Source organism: Pocillopora verrucosa, chromosome 8, assembly GCF_036669915.1.
Source record: "Pocillopora verrucosa isolate sample1 chromosome 8, ASM3666991v2, whole genome shotgun sequence".
NCBI lineage: Eukaryota > Metazoa > Cnidaria > Anthozoa > Scleractinia > Pocilloporidae > Pocillopora > Pocillopora verrucosa.
Window position 1 is genome coordinate 6,156,018 of NC_089319.1, and position 23,340 is coordinate 6,179,357.

The following is a 23,340-nucleotide window of genomic DNA, read 5'->3' on the forward strand; positions in this document are numbered from 1 at the left end:
TATATTTGTTTCAGATACGTTAAAATAAAAGATTTGATGAGTCATGTCTACGAATTTGATGTGTGTAGATTTAATCTCTATGATGACGACACCTTGCACAGTGATTACTGGTTCTCGAGGTCTTTAATTTGCTGTCACATAAGACACTGACACTTGACTTTTTGGTACATTGTGTTTACTGAGCATGATGTTTACAGATGTAATTAGTACATTCTAATTGACCGAAAAATAACTGTTTCACGGGGTATTCTACACAAGATATGGGGTTTGTGTTCTTCTAATATTAGTGCTGGCAGTCAGATCATGTTTTGAAAAATTTAAATATTAGTATAAAATTACCGCTTTTCCTAGGTTGCGCTACTAAATTAAAGTTTGAAATACATGAAGTTTCAAAATTTATAAAGGTGCCAACGATTATAACTTCGCAGCGGTGGCCGTAAAAAAAAAAAAAATCCTACGATTACAATACATTCATTGGCCATTCAAGGGACTAGGTTATCCAAGGTGTCCGAGCCAGAGGGTCAAACTATCTCTGGATGTGAATAACCTAAAAATGACATGGAAACGTCTTTTCATTCATTTTTATTCTTCTTAAGTAAAGACACGTGGAAACAGAGTAATTTAAAAGCTGCAATGAATTTTTGAAAAAAAAAAACCTAAATTCAAACTATGCGATGTTAAAAGAAAATCCGCGTAAAATGATTGGTGAGAGAAGAAGCAATTACGTCTCGCCCTAGCTTTACGAGCAAGAATTAAGTATTATAGGTTTTTTTTAAAGTATTAAATATGCAAATCCGATCTTGTCTCGTGAGTATAAAACACTTTCACAGCTCTATATCAAGCGACACACAGTTGTTGCAGTTTTGCCATTAACATCAGGCAGCAAACATAATCTTCACTTAAACATAACAATCAGGTTTCTCTGAAAAGAAGAAGCCCGAGTACTCGCAGATATGCGTCTAGTTCAGTTAGGAGTTGTTTGAGCAGGTGAATTGTTTCTGTAATTTTTACTGATTAACATATTGGAACAAACTTAACTTAATTCACCATTTACTATTAACATATTGTTTTAATGCTGTTAAAGACACTCTCAAATTTTGCTGCATGTGGAGGTTTTTTTTTGTATATTTTCCATACAGTTATATACACGTTTACAGCGTCATGTGGGATTGTTTTTTGAATTAACCTTTTAATCGACATTCACATCCTGTTGTTGTTTTTATAAATTTTAATTTTATTGCTGACGCAAAACTATTCATTAACATTTTCTTATGCAATATAAACGACCAGGACAGCTGAAAAGCTGAAACAATGATAGCAGCTTTAGAAGTGACTGAATTAGCCGGTTAAACCAAGTTGAATGTAGAAAATCCTCACGTTTAATTTGTTCCATCAAAAGAATCGATTTAAACACGCGAAGTCGTCAATTTTTCAGATGTCAAAAACTACTTAACTGTGCGTGGAAATTTTTTTTAAAAACGCAAGGCCAGCAGGAGTTCGTACGTGTCATGCAGAATTTGTCTTGTGATATATTGGTGTTGCAGTTCTTCCCCTCAATTACCGAAGTTGAAGATCTTCGTTCGACGTACATCACTAATTGTGTGTTCAACATTTTGCTCTGCCACACTGCAGTCATGATGAACATTGCAGCAATCTATGCGATTAAAAAGACGTCATGTTTACCGAAGACTCTGGAAACTCTCCTTCTGAGTCTTGCTGCATCAGATGTTGGTGTGGGATTATTGAGTCAGCCTTTCTATACCTGGCTCCTTGTCAAGGGATTATCCAAAGCTATCCCCAATTGTAGCACGTACATGGTTTTCGATGCGATAATCGGCATGTTCACGATAACGTCTTTCTTGGGCGTGTTGGCTGTAAGTGCAGACAGATTCCTAGCAATCCATCTTCATCTCAGATACCAGGAGCTTGTGACTCACAAGCGTGTTGTTACCTCAGTGGTTTCTTTATGGTTGGCGAGTGTGAGTGTTTCTGTAATAGTACTCTGGCTTTCGCCCCATGTCAAGTACCTAATTATGTGTGTAGGAGGCCTCGTTGGTCTTTTTCTTACAACGATTGCTTACAGTAAGATTTATCTAACCGTGCGTCGACTTAAAAATGATATCGAAGGTGGCGAAGTGCGACAAGAAGCATATAATGGAGAGGGGGCTAATTTTGCGAACGTCCTTAAAACTACTGTGGGCATATTTTACGTATATGTCGTATTTTGGGCGTGTTATGCGCCTTTTTTCATCTCCACGTCGTCTATGATAATCTATGGCCGTACCACTCCCTTGAAGGGATTTTTTGTTTGGTCACTAACCCTTGCATATCTCAACTCGACTTTGAATCCTGTGATATACTGCTGGAAGATGAGGCACATTCGAAACGCCATTATGGACACGCTACGAGGGGTATGCTCGGTCAGAAATCAAGGAGCTTCACCCCAATCATTGCGAGCCATACGAATCGAGAGCGTGGTAAATAACACAGTGGCTGACAAGCACACGCAATGCGATAAATCTTTGAAACCACCTGCATGAGAAGACCGCGGTGTGTACGTGCCCTTGAGTTTAGGTCAAGGAGGAAGGTCACATATTGCCTAACAGACAAAAAGCACTTTTGCACTTCTGAAAGAAATTACTCGTAACAATAGCGTGTTACCCGATGCCGTCAGTCAATATCACGTACAAATGCTTTGAGAATTCTAATTGCGCGATATTGGACGGAAAGGACTAGAAAGTGAAGAACTCCGATAAACAACATAAAAACCGGTAGCTGTTATATATTTTGAAGGACATAGAGTCACCCCACTAGACTTACTGACTTTCGCTCTATGGGCGATCTATATATATGTAGTGTGAATATTCTCGGAAAATTTTCGTTTTCGAGTAGTTTCCCTTTATCTTAATCTTTCGGTTTTAAAATAATTTTTATCAGTGTTGTGGTTTCTAACAAACCGCACGCTTTTAGTCTCGCTTTCTAAAACCGCTGTCACTCGAAATTCGTGAGCCTCAACTAAAAATCTTTTCCCGTTTCTTTCGACGGATTTGGAAAAGGATGTCTCGAGTAAATCGGAATGCGAAGGATAAAAAATTTAAGCGATAATTTTTCCCATGCGGATTTTCTACTTTGACAAAAGATACCAAATAGTGAATTTTAACGACACTTCATTTTGAGGGATGTTTTGTTTTCGGTAACATATTTTTGCGTATCAAGGACAATCCACGAAAATTAAATCTTAGGAAAGTTTCGTACAAAATTAATAAGAAACCTTCATTTGATATAAGTTGATACGGCTGGTAAATTGACGGCACTCGAGAGGACGTGCTTGGAATTCATTGATGCTGACGAGCACATCAATTTGTATTGTAACTTAGCGTTTAGCAACCCTGTTTACAAAAAATTATCAGCACTAGACAAAAGAAGCCGGAGAGAATGGAAAATCGTAAACCAAGGAATAGAGGACTCGATTGTATTTCAACAAGACTTGTTTGATAATGGCAAAAACGACCCGCGTATATTGTCGATAAGACAAAAACAGATTACTAAAATCTATCAAGTACAATTCCTGGTTTTTACGTGACGCCACAACCATTAAAAACTCAAAACAGTTAGAAGAAATAATTTTTTTTAACATAGAAAGAAAAAAAATCATTTTAGTTAAATTTTGTATTAAGATTTTAGCTCAATAGTGGGTTCGTTTTATAAAAATGCCATTTCTAATTTCCTGATGAAACCTGAACAGCTGTCACATTGTTTAAGAAAATTAACCTAAGGTGTGCTATAACGATTTGTTCCCTCATAGAATAAATATTAGCAAATGCGTTTAGTTCGACGTTAAACAATTAGTCCCTTCCTTGGCGAAATCCAAAAAAAGGTGTCAAATATCGTGGCCCTTCCACACTCATTCGTGTGGGCGGAAGGAGGGTAGTGGGAGGGGTTAATTTAACGGTTTTCCCTGTAAATCTAAACTGACATGTGGGCTCGAAAAAACGGTGAGGCGAGGGGGAAGTGGGTAAGGGCTGAGAAATGCTCTTGTGACGCGCTTCCGGTCGCTCGCCCGGCCCTTCGCATAGCTTTTGCCAGGCTCTCACTTGAAGAAGGCGAGCGAAAAATGTGTTGGTCAGGGAAACAGCTGGGTTTTGCTCCGCACTCCCACTAATTTAACAAATATCATCTTCTTTTGCCTCCTTTTTACTCGTCTTCGCTGACTGACACAAACTACTTTTCCTCATGTTTGCCCGTAGTTCGCGTGTCTTGCGTGCAAGAGATTGCCGCGGGGTGCCGTTTGTGTCGATGACTCGTCATTCGAACTCATGTGTCCGAAAAATGTGTATACGAAATTACCGTAATCACAAGGGTGGGCACGAACGAGAAGCAAGTTAGTTTAAGCCGAACGTGAAAGATTTCCCGTAGATTCCCGGACCTCCTAAATCTTCTAAATCCAGGTTTTCATTCGGTATTTGCGCCCCAGGTTTTTAGGACACACGATCGGGTTATGCAGGAGGCATGGCACCTAAGCTATATTTTACCATCGATTGTCATTTGTTTACGAGATGCGGTAAATGTTTTATAGTACTGTATCGTAGCACGCTGTTTGAAGTTTGTTAGTGTATTTTCTTCTTAACTAGACAACATGATATTGAAAGAGTATAGGATCTGTATGCCGATGACGGTGGAAGAGGTATGTTTTACTTAACCGTCGTAATTTTGAACGTGATGAAATGTCGATCGTCTGTAAGCGAAAAGACACGCGAGACCCAGACGTCAGCCCGAAACCAGGTTAATCGAGGATATCTTCTTGATCAAGTTCAGATTTGTATTTTCAACCGAGATTTCCAGCATTACTCTAATTATATAATAATATGAATTTTTCATACTGGTATGAACTTGAACTTTGACAGCAGGATTTTCTCAACTTGAGCGACTTGCTTTGGATAGGTTTGAAGATCACATAAGCAATTTCGCCGCGCAATAATTTGGGGTCACCGCCAAGTTGTGCGGAAATAGATCGATAATATATATAGCTTTCTGGATTCGGTTACTTGTTATTTGAAAGTTTACAGTCTGCTTTATAGTCGCTAGATCTTCTGTCGAAGCTTGTGAGGTTTCGCTTCGTAATGGACAAAATTACCGATAAAAGTTGCTGTGTTGCGTGCGTTAGGCGGGAATGAAACAAAGTCCAGAAATAGTATCTGCATTTGATGATTGTTTCAGATAAATGAACTTTTAGAGTTGCCCTGAAAGCTAGATTAAAATCGAAATGGATCCGTTGTACTATCTTTTGTGTCGAACTAAAAGCGATATTCGTGCTAATAACAGCCGAAGGGCTCGGTGCTATTCGAATGACCACGAAATATGCGTGATTCTCTTTTTTTTGTCTTTCTTGTACTTCTGAGAAAGCGAAAAGCTCAACTCTAATTTGTGAGTTAATGTGTAAATATCCTTTTCGGACTTTTGGATTAAAAAATTTGTGCAATATCTTTATTTTTAACCCTAATTTGCAAGTTTTCTTAATGGAGTGAAGTGTTTGATGAAAGCCCCTCCTTATCTCGAGTTTCAGGTAATTTAACTTTTGTTGATTAGTAATTTCCTGGATGAAAATATTATCAATTTCCGAGCAATAATATCATTTTCGATCGTTAAATTTAATACAAAATATATTGCATGCAAATTTGTTTTAACACGCTTGACAAATTTTTTTATTAAATTTTATGAAACGTTTCCAAAATATCTTAGAGAACAAAACTGTGTTATCATTTTATCAATTAAGTTTTTTCTTTAGAAATGTTACTTCTCTTTTAATTTGCATGTGTTATCTTTCATGTAAGTCTTGGGCAGTGATTGTGATCGATAAAAGTCTGTTATTGCTTCTGTTTTACCTAACAACAATAGCTTTACAAGCTGGGCTGTTTTTTCTCAACACCCATTAATTACAGCATTGGAAGGTAACAACCAAATCTCATCAACCGATTGTTGAGTGAAAAGAATCTCCACACAACCATAATTGTATCAGTTCAAATATGCATGTACAGCCTATCAAATGTTTTCCTTTTCATTCTAATAACTTACAACAAACCAACTGGGACTGAAAACAAAGGAGACATTTTCAATTTTTTAATATTTAATTCATGCTGTATAATAGAGTTTGCTTTGTTATGGTTAGCATTACTGAACTTTGTAAACAACTCAAACAAGTGACTACAAAAGATCTGTTAATCCCTTAAAATTAAATGTTGAGCTTAGTTTCCAAATTGATGGTTTTTTAACTTTCTTTCATTTCTTTCACAAATCATAGAAAAATTAAAAAAATATCCAAACACTTTATTGGCACTACAACTGAAAAGTTTGCTAAAAAACTGAAAAAAACACACTTGTTTCTTCTTTAGATGTCATATTCATCTCAGCTGATGTGAAAATTGTTTGTTTTTCACAAATAACTTTTCTATGATGTGCCAAAATAGAGTATGTTTATGCAAATGAAACTTAATAAATATTGAAAGTGAATGTCAATGAATATTTTATATCAACTTTTGTATAGATAAACAGTTGTGAAACAAGTTTCTCTGTTGGTTTCCAGTGCTTTTAAGTTTACCAAAACATCTAATATAAACATAACTTGAAAAATTTGCTGCAGAAGTTTTAACAATGTAAGGGGGAAGTACCATTTTTATGAAATAAAATATGCTATTCTTCAGAATATCTATTCTTTTGGGTTTCAGATTCCCCTTTGCATTGCCTGATGTTCTGACTTAGTTCATCAGCATATCTTAAAATATCCAGTATTGTTGTTCAAATTAAAGTCTTTGGTAGGGATGGTTTTTGAGTTTTTTCTTCTCACCATGGTGACCAAATGGTTGCACCATGGAGCACTGACCACAAGCATGATTAGCACCCAGTTGTGCTTGATGGCTTGCCTATGTGGTTTAGGCTGCTGGGTTTGCAAACCCTCTACTTTGAAGCTTAAATGGATATGCTTCTTGGAGTACCTGGGATCAATTTATTTGCTGCAGTTTATTAAACAGCAAACTAATTCACATGTCACCAGTTTGGCATTATGTCAATTATTAAGCTTTACTTCAAGTTGGTAGTCAATACTTTTGAATTTTATTTAGAGGGTCCTGAGAAGCACACATGATCCTACATGTAAATATATCAACTTATACATTGAACACTAAAAAAGCTAATATTTATTAAAATTTTTATTTATTTATTGCTTATATCCAGTATCAAATAGGTCAACTGTTCATGATAAGTAAACACAGCCATGAACAGAGTGAGCAAGGTGAAGGAGTCCATGTGGTAAAAAATGAGCCCTGTGAGGACCCAAAGTTTGGAAAGGGACAATTCACAGAAAAGAGAGTTTATTTATCCAGGTACAGGTTATGGCAGATTTAATGTATTTGCAATGTAGAGTTTGAGGTTTTTTATTGTTAGGGTTTATTCCAAGATTTCCCTGTAAGTTATTTCGTGAATTTGTGCACCTGTATATGTATATGGAAGATGGTATGTGTTATGTTAGACTTCTGTTGTATTGGGTATTTCCCTTGTGAAGTTACCTCTAATTGAGAATGTAATTGTAGGAGTGAGGATTGGGTGTTACATTTGTGCCAGTTTACAGAGGTAATTCCTATGCACTATTTAGTCACCAATAATCTTCTGCGGGAGGCTTGGGAACAGAGAGCAATTATCTTGATATCGTGAACCTCCTGATAACATGACCAGCAAGCTGCTGGACAGACTGGTAGTCTGCAGATAATTTATTTAGAGAATCTTAATTAAACTGGGTGTCAAAAAGTTGTCAAAATTCAATTAGTGAAAACAGAATCTGTCTGTAGAATTTGATGGTGCCCACTAGAGAGCTTGCTCACAGCCAACCTGATAACCTGTTTTAACCCTGTTTTAACTTCATAAATAACCCATGTTTAAATGTGTCCAAAGATGAGAGGAATGGGCTCTAGCACCAGGCTGACAGGGCTAGTTTAGAGTGTTGTGAAATAAGCCAAACACCTTACCCTCACAGGGGCATAGCCAGGATTTTTCTAAGTGGCGTCACTCTGTGCTAAACAGATGGTACTCATTAGTTTTTACCACCTGAATATTGCTGGTTGTTTGTCAAAAAGAAAGGCTTACAACAAGGCTTCCAAAGGGGAGGTCACACGCACCCAGGGACACCCCCCCCCCTTCCAGCTATGCCCTTGTCTGAAAATTCTTGGGAGGAATTTCTTAAAACAGCATTGAGTTGTAAGAGGTTGTCAGTTATAAAGGGAAGTTTACTGTTTTCCATTTTTTCTTTTCTTTTTTTTTTCAGTCGTCTTCCTGGATGGATGCGGTCCTATATTCCAAAAATATTCTATGTAGAAGAAAAGGCTTGGAATTATTACCCTTTCACTATTACAGGTCAGTAAAGATTATGAGAGTTTGCCTCAAATATACTACTTAACCCTTGTACTTGGCTTAGTCGTTTACTCCTGAATGACATACAATTTTTAACCCTGTAACTCCCAAAATCTCATTAGTAATTCTCTAACTGTCTGCCATACAGTTCTTGTGATGTTAGCTTGGAGTATTTGGTATTGGATCTACTAATAATCCCCTAATTGATATTTTTCTTTATTCTCATCACTTCTGTGCTTGATATTGTATTGATATTGTAAGAAGAAATTATGTCTTGGTCCCTCTGGGAGTTAAAGGGTTAATTAACATGCATCAAACATTGAAGGAAATAATCTCCAACCTCATTTACTTCTCAAGGTTTTTTTTCAATGACGAAAAGGGGTAATAGTTGTTTCTGTGTTTAAGTTTGTATTTTAATAATAATTTCCTCTTCCTTTTCATTCTCCTTCACTCTCTATCAACAGAATATTGTGTGAGTACCCTCTTTTTATTTACTTGAATTACAGTTTGTACATTTCCCATAAGCTTGAAACCAACAGAAGGCTGCCCTGCACAAGAAATGTTTAAGTTATAAGCTGTCTACGTTGAAAAAGTACTAGCCAAGGCAATTTAAAGGACATTTTATCAGAAAAAAAGATGAGGTTTTTCCTTCTATTGTTGAATTACAAGAAATGGAAAGAAAAGTGGAAAAGATCAATGTGATGTATATCAAGTCAGATTATAGTAACCCAACAGCCCCTTAGAAACACCCTTTCTCTATGTCCCTGTAACTCAAAAACAAGTAAACTAAATTGTGATGTGTACATACTGTTTAGAGCTGCAAAGTACAAAAAAATAAGATGGCTTTGAACTGTTTTTACAGATTTGTTTGAATTTTGGAGACAAATATTCCTTGATATGCAGATTACAATCCATCTGGAGCCACCAGACTTATTTTTCAGTTACAAACTGATAAAGCAAAGTGTTAGCATGATAACCTGAGTTTGTTAGAGAAATATAATGATCACAGCTTTTCATGTGATAGTTAGGCATCTGTGGTCTCTTAGAGACCAGTTTCAAGAAATCAGACAAAACAGAGGAATTGATCTCTGACAATTACATAATCTTTTGTTATTTCTCTATGCAGTGCTCCTTTCTTCCAAGATTTTCAATTAGGATTAAAACGAAATATTTCAATGATAATGGAAGTATAGACAATGTAAGTATATTCTTAACTAAGACTTTCTTTAGTTATCATTTTAAACTTTAAGTTATTTATAATAAATACTAAAGACTGAGTTTTAAACTGATCACTGAGATGAAATACACTGTCACAATGATGACAATTAAGTTTTCACATCTCAACAAGTTTTTTGTATCTCATTCAAATTGATTTTGATATACTGGTCACACAGACTGTACTTGTGAAATAGTTCTGACATTGATTTTTTTCCACTTAAAATGTTAATAGTTATTTGCATTGATTTAACATTGTATGTGACCTTTCTTTTTTTTTAAAGATATGATTGGTTGTATCTTTCTTGCAGTGTTTTGAATTAGATGAGGAAACACTTGAAACAAGGGAAGTTGTGGCAATTGATATAGCTTATGATGAATTACCAGAAAAACATTATGTTCCAGAAGAGGTAAGTCATATGCTTAACTATAGCATACTTCTGATAAGAGTTTAACATTAAACAACCTCTTGAGAGTACAAAGGTTCAAAAAATAACCAAGAAACTACAATAGATTGAGTGTTAAGATTCTGAGATTAGATCCCTAGACCTTTGTTATGATTTTACACGGAATTTGAAAGCATTAAAATTGGGCCAGTAGTGTACATTGCAGTGTGAAATATTGGCTTCATTACCAACTGAGATGCTAACCATGTGGGTCTTGAGGAAAGCCTCACAGCTCTGACAACAAAAGTGATGGAGAGTTCAAATTGTGTGGAGATTTTGATCAACTTACTTGGATGTTTGTGACATCAGTAATGAAATTTGAAATATTTTTCCTGTTAATCTAGGACTGTAGGTATTTCAAATCAAAGAAAACAGGTAGAGGTCCTTTAAAGGAAGGATGGAGGGTGAGTGTAGAATATTTTCTTAACTATTTAAATGGTATGCACATTCCAACAGTAAATTAAAATTTTTGTTTAAATTGGTAGAAATTCCCTATTACACTAAAAATAATGGTTGTAAATTCATGAGGTGATGCTTTGCATCACACAGAATTATCAACTAGTTATGCAGCCACATAATTCTGTTCTTTGCTGATGAGGATGCCCCTTCTAATATTGTGGACCAAACACACTTGTTGGGGGTGTGAAATGATCTCCTTTAAACCTCTTTGAATTTGTCTTTATATTAACTTACAAAATTGTTTATATTAGAGAACACATCTGTAGAGAAGGAATCATCGTCACATTTGGACAGAGTTGTACTTTTTCAGTTTTGTTAATGTACGAGTATCATACATAGATACTTCAGAGTACTCTGTTGTTATGGTACAACTTACAAACTTAGAAACATGGGCAATAACTACTGAATGATGTAATCATGACATTTTTCCCCTGAACCTCTCTTTAATATGACTAAAACAGAAACTGTTTGTAATTTTAGGATGATACTCAACCCATCATGTGCTCATATAAAGGTTACATAAGCATATGATCTAGTACAACAAAACTTGAAACATGGGCAATAATTCATGAATGATGTAATCATGTCGTTTTTCCCCTGAATCTTGTAATATTACTAAAACAGAAACTGTTTGTAATTTTAGGATGATGCTCAACCCATCATGTGCTCGTATAAACTAGTTAGTGTTTCTTTTGATGTTTGGGCCTTAGCTTCAAGAGTAGAGTCCTATGTGCATAAGGTGAGGGTCAGTGCATCTCTTATTCCTGTACCCAAGTAAACAAAGGTGGTAGAAATATAGTGTAATGATTGCTGAATGGTGAATGATGATATTTAAGCAAATTAAAGGTGGACTGTGGTATAAAAAAGGAATTGTATGATGTAGGTAGTTATAGTGGATAGTTTTTCCTCAGAACCTCTTGCCGATAAAAAACAGTTTCTGATACAGTTTCTGATACTTTTCACCCCTTCGCACAAAAGCTTTAACTCTTTGAAAAAGCTGCATTAGTTGTCACTGTATCTGTCATGACAGAATTTTTCCAATGCATGAATTACTTGCATGAATTGGAAGCGTTTTGAATTTGTGGGACTGATCATCCCCAACTGTCATGTTTTAGATCAAAGCCCATAGAGCTTCTTGTGGCAGCTATAGATCACTGTGATTGGTTGCCTGGCATGTCTCATTGTAATTAATAATACTTTAGGTAATTAATTTACATAGTACCTTTACAGAAAGGAATTAAGCTGTACTATATATCTACTGTATGTCAACAGGTTATTCAAGATATTTTATTACTTGGTCATAGACAAGCATTTGCTTGGATTGATGATTGGATTGGTAAGTGTATGTACTTTAAAATAAAAAATTTCTCAAGTGATAAAAGACAAAATTTGTACATGTGCATTATGTAAATTATTCAACTTTCCTGCTTTGCTTTGTTAATTGCCCACTTCTTTACCTCCTGCCTGCCAGCTTAAATTTCTTACACATATTTACACCATTTGTTTGAGTGTTTACTCTGTGCCAGAGTATCACAGAGATACTAAAATACATCAGCTCAAAGTAATGCTAGTTGTAGTATTGCAATGTACATTATAGAACGTAGGTAGGGACAATTCTGAGATGTGGTGGCTTTAACGCTAATGTGTTGACTGTAAGGCCTGTGATGTAGCATTATTTTAAACCAAACTGTACTGACCAAAAAGGTGTAGTGAGTGTCAGGAATGAAAAAAAAACAAAACAAAAAAAAACATTTGTGCATAAGCTCCCTATTAATAATTTAATTACACTTCAAGGTATGACCATTGATGATGTAAGAACATATGAGAAAGAAATGCAGGAGAAGACAAACACCAAAGTTGGGGCAGATATTTAAACATTGATTGATTTATTTCAAGTGACAAAGGGGTCAAATTTTAAATCAGTGCTTTCTGTAAGATTTGCAGTCATTGACTTTTTCAGTGCAGCACCCACTGTAAACTGGAAACATTTAACAGTTTCAAAGTGAAGAAATTCCAACACCCTGTCTTTCTGTTGGATGTCAAATGTTACTGAAAGCACTGTGTGAGTTATCATCCTGTAATTTAAGTTTTACTCAACATTATTTTGAACCATTTTTATTTTGTAAATTTCAGTGTCTTTTGTAAGTAAAAGACAAACTCAAACAATACATGAGATTTTTTGGTAGCTTTTTGTATAAAAATATTCTTACAATTTATTTAATATTCTTTCAGTTCAATCAAAATTTGAGAACTAACAGTGAATTGCTGTTAAATTTGCATGAGTTGAATGGATAATAACACAGCATCAGATTGTCAAATAATCATGTTATAATTACCCCAAAGAAGGGTTGAAGAAAAATGAGTCCCTACCACAGTAATATTTTAGATTCATTTGGTATTTGTATAAAACAAATTTTGAGCACATTCAGAAACAAAATAATAGTTTTCTGAAGTTTAGCTATCCAGTAGTTAGCAAGCATTGAATTTTTAACTTCTCAGTTAGTTAAGCAATTTGATGTCATCGCGTTCAGTGGATATATTCCTAAGTGCAGTTTGGCATAACACTGACAGATGAGAGCATCACAAAGTCAGGATATTGGTTGTTTTAATATATTATGTGCTGATAGAGGACATAGGGATTGACTGTTGTGAAACCAAAACTCATGTAATCGCAGCATCATAACAGAACAAAGGAAAATATCACAGGATGAAAATGAGATGTCTCAAAGAAAGACAAGCAAACTTCCTGCAGGGGGGAGGGGAGGGGGGAAATGTGCATGAACAAATTGTGATTGGTTTATTGTAAGTTTCAGATCTGATTGGTTATAAAAGTGACTCAAGTTTTAAGGACAATTATGGAGGAAAGTAAAGCCAAACCAATTCTATCCTGTTTGCTCAATTGGAATATTACTCCATTTGGTGTATCGTCCTTCCTGAAAGCTAAAGTGTAAGGAAAAATTAATTTGTGAATAGATATCACAAATGAATTTAAGGATACTTCATTTATATCTTTTCCATTGTATTTTAAGACATTTTTTTAATCATATAATTCATCACCATGTTGCAGTTACAGTGGGTTTCCTTTTTGCATATGATGCAACTCATATCCAGTACGTACATACGTATAAGAGTATTTTATACTCCTCTGTTCTTAGGCAGGCACCTGAAGCTTCTTTAACAAGCTCTTGTCATTATAACATTGTTACGTTAGTTCTACCAAAAATTATTAGGGATGATTATTAATAGGTATTGAAACCTCTGTGATTACGACTTTCTTTAATCATTAGCTTTTCAGTTGTTAGATTAGTTGTGAAGCCTTAGAACAGGAGTGAGACTAAGGTTGATCTTGTCATGAAAGAAAGTATTAGAGGTTTGTTTCATGAAAAGGTCACCCTTAGCTTCACTCTGTGCAAAAGTCTAACAGCTAAGCACACAACTGGAAAGTGAATTATTCCTTAAGTGAAAACTATCTCTCTCAATTATTTCACTAATGATACCTCATTCCAATTTGATATTGTTTACATGATGACTAATGTCATTTGTGAATGAAGTTGGTCTATTGTTGCACACTTACAATTATTTCAGTATGTGAATATTGGAAAGAAAATGCTGCATTATTGATGTGGCATGTAACTCCATCATACATACTGCTGGATTGTAAGATGTCCTTCTTTAGTGGGGCTTTGAAGATCTGCATGCAAAATTATTTTTGCCAAGTAAATAAATTTTAAGTCTGGTAGTTAATGGATGGTTTTATTTTTAAATCACACAGCAGTCTACCTAGTTTTTGAATTGATTTTAAATTGCTGGTTATGATTGTAACAGAGTGACTTTTTAATAAAAAAATTCATTCAATCAAGTGATCAATTGTTTTGTAATAATAAGAATTGTTTTAAGAAAAAACTCTATTTCTTATGTATTCTTTAAAGAAAAAATTTTATCAAAGTCCTCTATGGAAAGAACAATCCTTTTAAATTGGCCTTGCTCCCAGCATGTAGCTTGGTGGCTCTGTCAGTTGGAGTGTACAACAGGCATCTGGGAGGCATTGATTCATATCCTGTCAAAGCCTGAATTTTTACAGGCTTCTTTTCTATAATAGCTCAACCCTTTAACTCCCAAGATCTGATTGTTTATTCTCCCCTCTTGCTACTACACATTACCTTGTTTATTAGTTATGAGAATTTGGTGTTGGATCAAGATGACATCTGCCAGATTATTTTGTGTATTCGTAATACCTGTTTGTTGGATAATGTATGGACATTTTGGGAGAAGTTCCATGTTTATCACTTCTGGGAGTTGAAGGGTTAAATTACAGCCTGCAAGAATCATTTCTTTACTTGAACTTCATTTTGGAAGTACTTCTTTTCTCAAACAAACATTGAGTCAGTAAGGGATCCTCTCTACTGGTCAATTTTCCAAGTGTAACTGATAATTCTTGGAGCAGTTCATAATAAATAGTTTGAACCCAGGATTAGCAGTCAATTGTAAACACAAATGTAAACTGATGGATTGGATGAGAAATAAACTGTTGTTGGTGACAGTGGAAATCACCATTTCATTTGAAGTTGCCATCAGAGTCTTTTCTAAGGTTGTTGAAATGTCAGTCACTTTCACAGTCATAGTTTTAATCTGGGCCACTTTAATTGGGACAATAGTGAATTGTCACCAGCATGAAGTTAGCAACACAAGTGAACTCATGTACTCTTGTTAACTCTGTCACTCACTGGCCCAAAATGTCCAATGCAAAAGTATTTTATCGATCAACATCATCATCTGAGTGCATGTAAACAGGTTTGGCCTGTTTTCTAATTCGTTCTTGGGTTTTCCGCTCTTTTGTATTTGTTTTTGGAACAGCTGTTGGCGGCATGTGTATCTATAATGTACAACACAAGCAATTTCCCCATTCAGTTGAGTGATATTTCAATTTATAGTAAGTTAAAGTATTTCAGAATAACTTAAGCTAGTCACTTTTGGACTGAAATAAAATGATTTAAGTTTTTGTAAAGTGAGGCTAGAAATTAAATGCAATTCAAACAACCTCAAATTATTAGTTATTAATTATTAGTTGTGTAGATGGTATGGGAATGATCTGCCATGAATGGGGTGTGTTTAAAAGCATTTATAGCACAGTTAAAAAAAAACTTTCCAAGCATATCAGGCTTACCATTCTAGGATAAGGTGTTCCATAGTGAAGCCCTGAAATACATAGAGTAATGATTCAGTCTAAAATATGTATTTTGCCACCACAACAGCTTCTCCTTTAATGCTACTGTATTAACTCTATTGGAATGTATTTTGTGACTACCCTAACTGACCTTCATAATGGAGGCTATCAGCCCATTTCTGAAGGAATACTACACAATTTAAAAAAATTTAAAGTTACATACCCATCTCTACTCGTGCATTGGCCTCATGGATACAAAGCATTATCTCATTTGTGTTAGTAATCTGTAAAAGGACAATTATTTCAGCTCCTTCTCTTGGACTTAAGATGTATGTTAATAATCACTGAGACTTTAGTATATAGGGGTGTATTAGAGATGGTCACACATTTCTCAAAACACCAGGTATTTTGCTCTTCTCAGACCACAAACAGCTTCTCTTTTTTCCCTCAAGATCACAACCCCCCTTATTATAGGGGGACACCTATCAAAGTAACCGGTCTTCCATGTATTAGCATGATATCATTATTCTCTTGAACAAGACTACTTAATCCAAGAACAGAACATACTATTTCTAATGGTTAATTCCAATCAAGATATTATAAGAAAAAAGTCTCAGTTAGCTGCTACTAAGTATGTGAGGAACAAGGAATGCCGGTTATTTAATACTGGTACAAGCTGGGAAGGCAATCCTCAGTACACTTGGTAACTTTTCTCTTCAACTCTTTTTAAAAGGCCACCTCCTAACTTGCATAAAACTGAAAAGTATCAGATAACCTTGTAATTATTCAGTCACACAATAGTATCTGGACCATAAAAATAACAAACTGCCAGACTGCCTAGCACTCTAAGCTGCAACCAGTTTTGTTTCCATGATGAGTGGGACCGAATTTGCAAAAGTTACCACTTTCCAGACCTGAGTTGGTGGTCAATTATGAAGCTACAGGATTGTAATAATAGTTCAAGCTTAACCATTTAACTCCCACAAGTGACCAAGACAAAATTTCTCCTTACAATATCAATACAATATCAATACAATATCATCCAGATGAGTGATGAGAGTATAGACAAATATCAATTTGGGGATAATTAGTTGATCCAATACTAAATTCTCTGAACTAACATTATAAGAATTGTATGGTTGGCAGTAAGGGTTAAGTGAGATGATAAAAACATTTGCATAGTAGAGAGTAGTTTTTTTTTTTCTAGTGACTAAAGTTTATTTCTGGCCAGCACTTTATGATCTTAAGAGGCCAGTTAGAACCTTGAAATGAAAAATTTCACATTGAGCTTACGGTGCTACCATTTTAAGGTAGACGATGTTCAATGCAAGCCAAAACATTCATACATGAAATGCTCAAACTAAACACATCTCTGATCAGGATCAAATTGAAGGGAGTTGTTTTTTAATATAAATTTTCAGGGATAATGTACCACTCCTAAAATTCTGCCTCATGCAAATATTTCAAATCAAATTAACATAGAGTAGATCAACACGAGATATTATCTCGCCAAAACCACTTTTGAGGGAACATTACATCTTTCAAATCTTTCTAATTGGCAGAATTTAGACCGACTCACATACAGTGAAACTTAAGCCTTAAATTTCCGAGCTCCACTCCATATTTACGAATGCTTTCTTATAATTAAACTAAGGTACCAGTATAATGGAAATTTCGATAATTCCTCACTCACGTTCTTGTTCTTACGAAATAATTGTCTGGCTTCGTCTTTTATGTACTGTCGCTCTGCCTCAGTATCTGCAGGTATTGCGGCTCTCCATTGCCGTGCTACTCGAAATATTCGCCTATACAGTTCCAAAACTTCCCTTCTTGACATCTGAGTATCACAATCCTAGCAAAACCATTTGGAAGATTCATTACCGGTACCTCTCATAGGGGCGTCAGAGGCCGCCATTACCTCCATGTTGAATATCAACCTACAAGGACATACCGCTGCCCATGTTTTCGTAGAGCACAGGAGTGCTCGAAAAATATCCAGGGGTAGAAGGGTGACAAATAATTCGTGCTGGCATTGAGAAAAGGATGAAAAGGTACCTTTCATCAAATTTTTCAGAACAACGCAGACGCTTGCTTGTCTAGTGTATAAAACAATTTCGAGTATTCCTTACCCCGATCATTTTCCCTATATATAAACCTTTGTTGTTCCATTTCTTTGAGAGCTTTGAATGTCAAACAGTTATGCAACTTCTTCTGCGTTGTTACATCGATGTAATTCCTAAAGATCTGTTCAAGTTATGCTGAGATGTCGCCTGCTAACGTCAACAAGCCTCATGATGATGCTCCTCTCCAAAAGGGAAAACATGGTGATCGAAAATTTAATGATAATGCAAACAAAATCTGTATTCTTGGGTTGCCCAATCAGGATTTTGAAAACTTGTACTCATAGTTTTACGATCACCCAGAAACTCTAAAATATATGCGCACATCCTTAATTGTACGTTTCTTGAAAATAAGATACAAAGCCTAATATAACACTGACTTAGCTTTACTTAATCTCGGACGACGTATCTCTATTTTTTAGGCGACAGAGCCTTGGGCGAGGTGACTTTCGGGCGACTTTCCCGATAGTCGTCACCTTCGTGTCCAAATTCGCTACCAATCTCGCGCGGCAGATTAAGTGGGCACTCTATTACTCTCCTCAGGCCACGAAGGATTTCTTAGAAAAAAAATTTTGAGGAATGACGCTCAAGACCTATTTGCCTCCTTTTTCTGGAGCTCTTTAGGTAACTAAAAATATTTGCTATGTTATTGTTTTCACTCCTTTTGTGGCGATTTTAATTAACTGTACGCCTAAAAGTTCCCTCGAAATGCCTAGAGTGGAAGAAGTTAAGGCTCGGAGACAGCGACTAGCGGCCGACTTCCCGGACAGGTTAATGAGTACTTCCGCTTTTCAAATTAACGATTGTGGTAGTATTACATGTGATAATTGTAAGATAAAAAGCACCAAAGTCTGTTATTGCGTCGGCTGTAAAATGTTTATGTGCCCCAGCTGTTTGGCTGCACACGAGATTCTTCAAGTGACGTTCGAGGGACACATAGTCATATCAGCAGCGGAGATCCGACCAGAACTTTACGAGGTCTTGTTGGAGCGCGAAAATTTCTGCTTGGAGAACTACCACTTGCAGTTAACAACAAACTATTTTTGCCTGAATTGTCAGTCTTGCATTTGCCCTTATTGCGTCGTGACGACACACCGGGAACATAAACTACTGGCCCTCGACGAGGCAGCTTATATTAAATTTACGGCGGCAAGTGAGGCGGGCCAAAGACTGGGTTACATCTTAACTGAGGAGATAGATCTGAGTCTGACCACTTTGGAAGGACTGAATAAAACTCTTGAGGCTGGCTTAAAGGCAGTGATGACATTATGTCCAAAAACGACCGAGGGTAACACAATTAACCAGCCAGACCTAAAGGGTCTTGTAGAAGTATTGATTGAACCTGCACCGGAGGTGGCGGATTTGGCTATTAGCGACAAAAAAGATGGGAAGCTTGAAATACATTTTACGCCGAAGGTACCAGGTGCCTACAGCATTGAAGTTAAAATCAGTGGTGACAGACTTCTCATTTGCCCTGCTAGTGTAGAGGTGACAGAAAATGAAGTGGGTCAGTTTAATATCGATGTATTAAGTAGAAGAGTAAGTCTTGGTATTTAGGCATTCGGACTTTACGGTGAATCGAACATAATTGAACAATTCATTTTCTGCAAGTTCGGTTACTGATCCAATTGAACTAATTAATAACAAAACTAATCTAAATAAGGGCTAAAACTAAATCGAACTCGAGTAATTTATTTCTGCGATTTCTGAGTGCAAAATTGCGTGTGCATAGTCTACTAACAGCACAAAATCACCGGAATTTTTTCCGAAGGGTTGATCTTTAACGTTGAGTGGTGTTCAGGGAAGCGACTGGCGACATAGAAAAATAGGTCGTTTGACCTGTAACTGTGAGAATTCTAAAAGGGTGGTCTTGGGACTGAATAACTCTGAAAGTCCAACGATCACTCTAATCTTAGAGGAGCAGTCTGTGATGATTTAATAGTTGAGGGCTTCATGAGAGATTTATTTCAGCTGTTCTGTTTCGTGCGATCAAAAGGTGATCACACTCATCAAGCAATGCAAATGATCGGAGCATTCAGTTCAACGCTTGCGGTACAACTGACATACACGGTTGTTGTAGCGGCTATAGTTCGGCGTTATGCTGAAGTTCGGTAATTCGATAGGTTGAGGATTCTTAGGTGTCTCTTGCAGATTATTGCAGACTTTTCGTGAGAAACACATTCACATTTCTTGCTAATATTGGGTGATCCTCTCTTGCTAAGATCTTCAACTGACCCGGATCAAGCTGAAACACTACCGGTAACCTAATTAATGAACTGATCACTTTTTAGTTATGTCACATAACATAAGCACCAAAAAGGCAATAAAAGCAACCCTCGGCTTAATTACCGGTAAGGTCGCTGCAACCGAAATTCGTTCTAATTGCTCACAGTTAATAATAGTTTTGTTTTGATTTTGATATTTCTCTCTGTTTGAGCTTCAGCTCTGAATACTCGACTATTTTCCAAGACAGAGATTAAGAGGGAGATTTTCAAGTAAGTATGTTTGCTTATGATGTAATTACGAAGTGAAAACTGAAGATATTAGATATCTTTTAAGGTCGGATCTCTGCAAATTCAATCTTTGGGTTTTCCCGAGTTACGTGTGACATGTGCTTTCGTTAATAATGGCCATCGAGTGAATAACTAGCCTGGCTGTTTTTTTGTATTTCCGTCCATAGTATTATATTCACTCTTTAACTCAAGTCTGACAACAGGATCTAAAAATTTTCAGAGAAACGATCACAGAGAGAGGAGAGGTAAAAATGTTAAAAGAGCTTCCTGGTTGTTTTTTCATTTGCATGCCGTGCTGTGAGGAAACCTACGGAGGTCATATGCTCATTATGGAGTCCAAGAATCCGATCTCCATCTCTTGGACCAAATGAGATCATAGTAAGCAGTGTTGTAGAGCTTTCCCTGAATGAACGGCCATCGACTTCTAAAGACATGAAAGAATTCCACGGAAAAGTGATGATAGCTATATCACACAGTGCAACTGACCTGAAAGGCTATGAACTGGTAGTAAAAAAATTGACAAATGAAGAGAACAAGAACTGGGAGGACCTGGAGACCAGAAGTGTCTGGAGACCATCAGGTACAAATATTGTTTAAAATTATACCAGACATCGTTTGTCCCCGACAGCCTAATCGCGACTTGCCTTGCTAAGGGCGAGCTAGCACTACCGATAAAAATCGGATGGTGATCAGACGCTTGCTCGAGGGTTTTTTTCTCGTCTTGCATGTTGTTAATAGTGGTAAAAGTTTTCAGCGATTGGGAAGACTCTTACCTCGTTATTTCTGCTAACCCTTCGCCGGCGTGGCCAGCGTACCAAGAGGAAAGAGAGGGAAGAGTTTACTTCATTTGCGCGCGAATGATGTTAAGTAATGAGCCAGTTAATTAGGATGTTATCACAGTTCTTAGATTTTCGAAAGAAGTCCTCGGATGCCATTAGTTAGCTTGATCCGATAGCGTGGTGTAAGGCATGTATTTTTAAATACGTTCTCTAGCTTGAAATCGTTTTTTTAAAACGATTCCAAGCCAGAAAACGTTTTAAATTTCTTTAGTAATGTGGAAAGCTATATATTTAGTACCACTGACATTACTTATTGCTTTGATTTATTGCAGATCTAGAAAGTGGACATTTTGGAAGGCAGCGACTTCCAGATTGGTTATTTCCTTTTGTTGAGGCAGAAATAGGAAGTTCCGCGTCCTTTGCTGTAGTATGGCGCCTCAAGTCGTTCACATTTAACAAACCATCCTTAACGACCTCTCAGTTTACTTGCTCTCTCCAAGAGTATCCAGGACTAAGTGTGATTGTCCCTCAAAGTTCTCTCCCTTCAAGTGAAAACTTTTCATTGACCTTAAAGGTAACATAGCAGGGATTCAAGTGTAACTTAACTAAGGAGTTCAGTGCCTTTAGTGTTTGTCTTTGTTGACCAAACAATGCAGTATACTTTATAATTGTGAAGAGCTCCGTCTTTTTCTTTCTTTGAGACCGAAAGCAACATGTAGTATTAAAAGAATGGCTATATCTTTGCGCTTTATCGATTATAATCACCGGCAATCACTTTGTATTTGGATTCCTTGCATATATTCTTCTTGTTTCAAATCGCTTGCTGTTTCCTGTACAGGTACAAGAGGCTCCGTGTGATGCATTTCCAAATAGAACCATCTTTGGCGGACCTATCCTTCACATTTCGTGTAATCCAAAACTAAGGCACTTATCGACACCTGCCACGTTAAAACTCCCCGTTACTCTGCGAGAAGACACGATTAAGTTGCCATACTATTCGCCCTATGACTTAAGAATATTTTGTCGACGCTCTGAAGACGAAGAACCAGAATGGGCAGAAATGACCGAAGAACTAGGACGATCAGTAGATCTTGAGAACGGGATAGTGACTTTTGAAGTATACCATCTCTCAGAGTAAGTATATGACCTTTGGGACGGCCGGCTGGTGCAGTCCGCTGAGTTCACAAACTCAGAATATTTCCTTTTTCCTCTAGTGGTACAGCATTACCCGTTTGAAACGACCCGTCATGAGGTTGGGTAACTTAAAATTGAATAAAAACGTTGATCGTGACGATGGATTTATTAAGTTGTGCGTTTAAGGCTACCCCCACTGGAATACCGATTCACAAGATTCACAAGTGAGACTGATTCACAACAACTTTGTTTTCGAAGTTTTTTTTCTTCATGGTTCAAGAGAAATGAGACAAAGAGAACTTCTAAAAACAAATCACGTTCACCTATGCATGGCCAAACCGCAAACGTGCGTCGCGAGGAGAATTAAAGCCCAGCTTTTAACTTGCAAAGAAAAATCTCCAAAATGGGATCGGACCGAATAAAGATTTCATTTTTGGAAATGGAGGACTGAAAAATTAATCTTCAAGTAGTTAGCTCACAACGTCTCATATTCTCCTTTAGGTTTTGGGTATGGCTTGACTGGATGAAGAAACCTGCTGTTTCTATGAAGACGTCTGTACGGGATCTGTACAGGAGACTCATGGCGCAAGAAGCCCGATTTTTAGCTTGCCTATGTGATATAGGGAAACCTGGGGACTACTTGCTAACTCTTTGTTGTTTCCCATTCCACTTAAAAAACTTGGTGCAAGAAGGTTCATCTTCAACATACCGTGTGTGCTGTCAAGGTGAAGAAAATTCATTGAAGCCACTTTGCAGCGAAGATCAAGCATTTGTGTCCCTCTCTGAAGCATTTACTGTACTACAAAAAGGACAATTTGAAAACTTTTTTCTGAAGTAAGTGTCAAATATCAAGATTTAACGTTCACTTTTAAGTATTTTCCATCAGTGGTTCCCCTTTCTCAAACTGTTCAGACTCTGATGATTCGTTCGTGACAGACACAGTAACTCACGAGCAGATTCCTTAGTAACCTTTTATAGGACTCTGAGCGTCTTCTTTCTTTCAGGTTTCTCGGAAAAGAGCCATCTCAACGTAGTGTACTTGTTAGAGTCGTCGACCTGAGCCGTCTACGGGTAGACTTCTACAAATGGCATGAACACCAATCTGACAAGGAA

The 23,340-nt window shown here is 36.7% G+C and overlaps 4 protein-coding genes across 5 annotated transcripts; 3 read left to right on the forward strand and 1 right to left on the reverse strand.

Annotated features, from left to right (window-relative positions):
* Nucleotides 1-1,508: 1,508 nt before the first annotated feature.
* LOC131769739 (adenosine receptor A3-like) lies at nucleotides 1,509-2,540 on the forward strand. The gene has a single exon (XM_059085455.1). It carries the CDS (start codon nucleotides 1,509-1,511, stop codon nucleotides 2,538-2,540), a length of 1,032 nt encoding a protein of 343 aa, XP_058941438.1.
* A 1,972-nt stretch (nucleotides 2,541-4,512) lies between these two features.
* Nucleotides 4,513-13,543, forward strand: LOC131769816 (cytoplasmic phosphatidylinositol transfer protein 1). Its single transcript, XM_059085543.2, has 10 exons — nucleotides 4,513-4,684; nucleotides 7,228-7,376; nucleotides 8,312-8,400; nucleotides 8,862-8,869; nucleotides 9,524-9,595; nucleotides 9,924-10,022; nucleotides 10,403-10,462; nucleotides 11,161-11,256; nucleotides 11,790-11,853; nucleotides 12,312-13,543. The coding sequence occupies exons 1-10, from the start codon at nucleotides 4,637-4,639 to the stop codon at nucleotides 12,389-12,391; spliced, it is 765 nt and encodes a 254-aa protein (XP_058941526.1). The 5' UTR covers nucleotides 4,513-4,636; the 3' UTR covers nucleotides 12,392-13,543.
* An 827-nt stretch (nucleotides 13,544-14,370) lies between these two features.
* On the reverse strand, nucleotides 14,371-17,593 carry LOC131769818 (LYR motif containing protein 1-like). Its single transcript, XM_059085545.2, has 4 exons — nucleotides 17,375-17,593; nucleotides 15,905-15,965; nucleotides 15,682-15,713; nucleotides 14,371-15,390 (listed from the first exon to the last, which is right to left on the reverse strand). The coding sequence occupies exons 1-4, from the start codon at nucleotides 17,516-17,518 to the stop codon at nucleotides 15,271-15,273; spliced, it is 357 nt and encodes a 118-aa protein (XP_058941528.2). The 5' UTR covers nucleotides 17,519-17,593; the 3' UTR covers nucleotides 14,371-15,270.
* Nucleotides 17,594-18,981: 1,388 nt separating this feature from the next.
* LOC131769740 (uncharacterized) lies at nucleotides 18,982-23,065 on the forward strand. 2 transcript variants are annotated; one of them, XM_066170628.1, is made up of 6 exons: nucleotides 18,982-19,308; nucleotides 20,245-20,296; nucleotides 20,535-20,894; nucleotides 21,426-21,667; nucleotides 21,932-22,227; nucleotides 22,729-23,065. In XM_066170628.1, exons 3-6 carry the CDS (start codon nucleotides 20,747-20,749, stop codon nucleotides 23,063-23,065), a joined length of 1,023 nt encoding a protein of 340 aa, XP_066026725.1. In that variant the 5' UTR covers nucleotides 18,982-19,308; nucleotides 20,245-20,296; nucleotides 20,535-20,746. The 2 variants fall into 2 exon arrangements, with proteins under 2 accessions (XP_066026725.1, XP_066026726.1); XM_066170629.1 differs by lacking the exon at nucleotides 18,982-19,308 and having other exon boundaries at nucleotides 19,740-20,296.
* Nucleotides 23,066-23,340: the final 275 nt, after the last annotated feature.

What these genes read in the sequence shown, in the direction of transcription:
- LOC131769739 (XM_059085455.1), top strand. Translation starts at nt 1,509, where the DNA reads ATGCAGAATTTGTCTTGTGATATATTGGTGTTGCAGTTCTTCCCCTCA.
- LOC131769740 (XM_066170628.1), top strand. Translation starts at nt 20,747, where the DNA reads ATGAAAGAATTCCACGGAAAAGTGATGATAGCTATATCACACAGTGCA. An exon ending in AAGTGTCTGGAGACCATCAG is followed by an intron (nt 20,895 to 21,425) that starts GTACAAATATTG and finishes GATTTATTGCAG; the next exon opens with ATCTAGAAAGTGGACATTTT. An exon ending in ACTTTTCATTGACCTTAAAG is followed by an intron (nt 21,668 to 21,931) that starts GTAACATAGCAG and finishes TTTCCTGTACAG; the next exon opens with GTACAAGAGGCTCCGTGTGA.
- LOC131769818 (XM_059085545.2), bottom strand. Translation starts at nt 17,518, where the DNA reads ATGTCAAGAAGGGAAGTTTTGGAACTGTATAGGCGAATATTTCGAGTA. An exon ending in TATTTCGTAAGAACAAGAAC is followed by an intron (nt 15,966 to 17,374) that starts GTGAGTGAGGAA and finishes GTCCTTTTACAG; the next exon opens with ATTACTAACACAAATGAGAT. An exon ending in CAATGCACGAGTAGAGATGG is followed by an intron (nt 15,714 to 15,904) that starts GTATGTAACTTT and finishes TATGTATTTCAG; the next exon opens with GGCTTCACTATGGAACACCT.
- LOC131769816 (XM_059085543.2), top strand. Translation starts at nt 4,637, where the DNA reads ATGATATTGAAAGAGTATAGGATCTGTATGCCGATGACGGTGGAAGAG. An exon ending in TGCCGATGACGGTGGAAGAG is followed by an intron (nt 4,685 to 7,227) that starts GTATGTTTTACT and finishes GCTTATATCCAG; the next exon opens with TATCAAATAGGTCAACTGTT. An exon ending in AACATTATGTTCCAGAAGAG is followed by an intron (nt 10,023 to 10,402) that starts GTAAGTCATATG and finishes CTGTTAATCTAG; the next exon opens with GACTGTAGGTATTTCAAATC.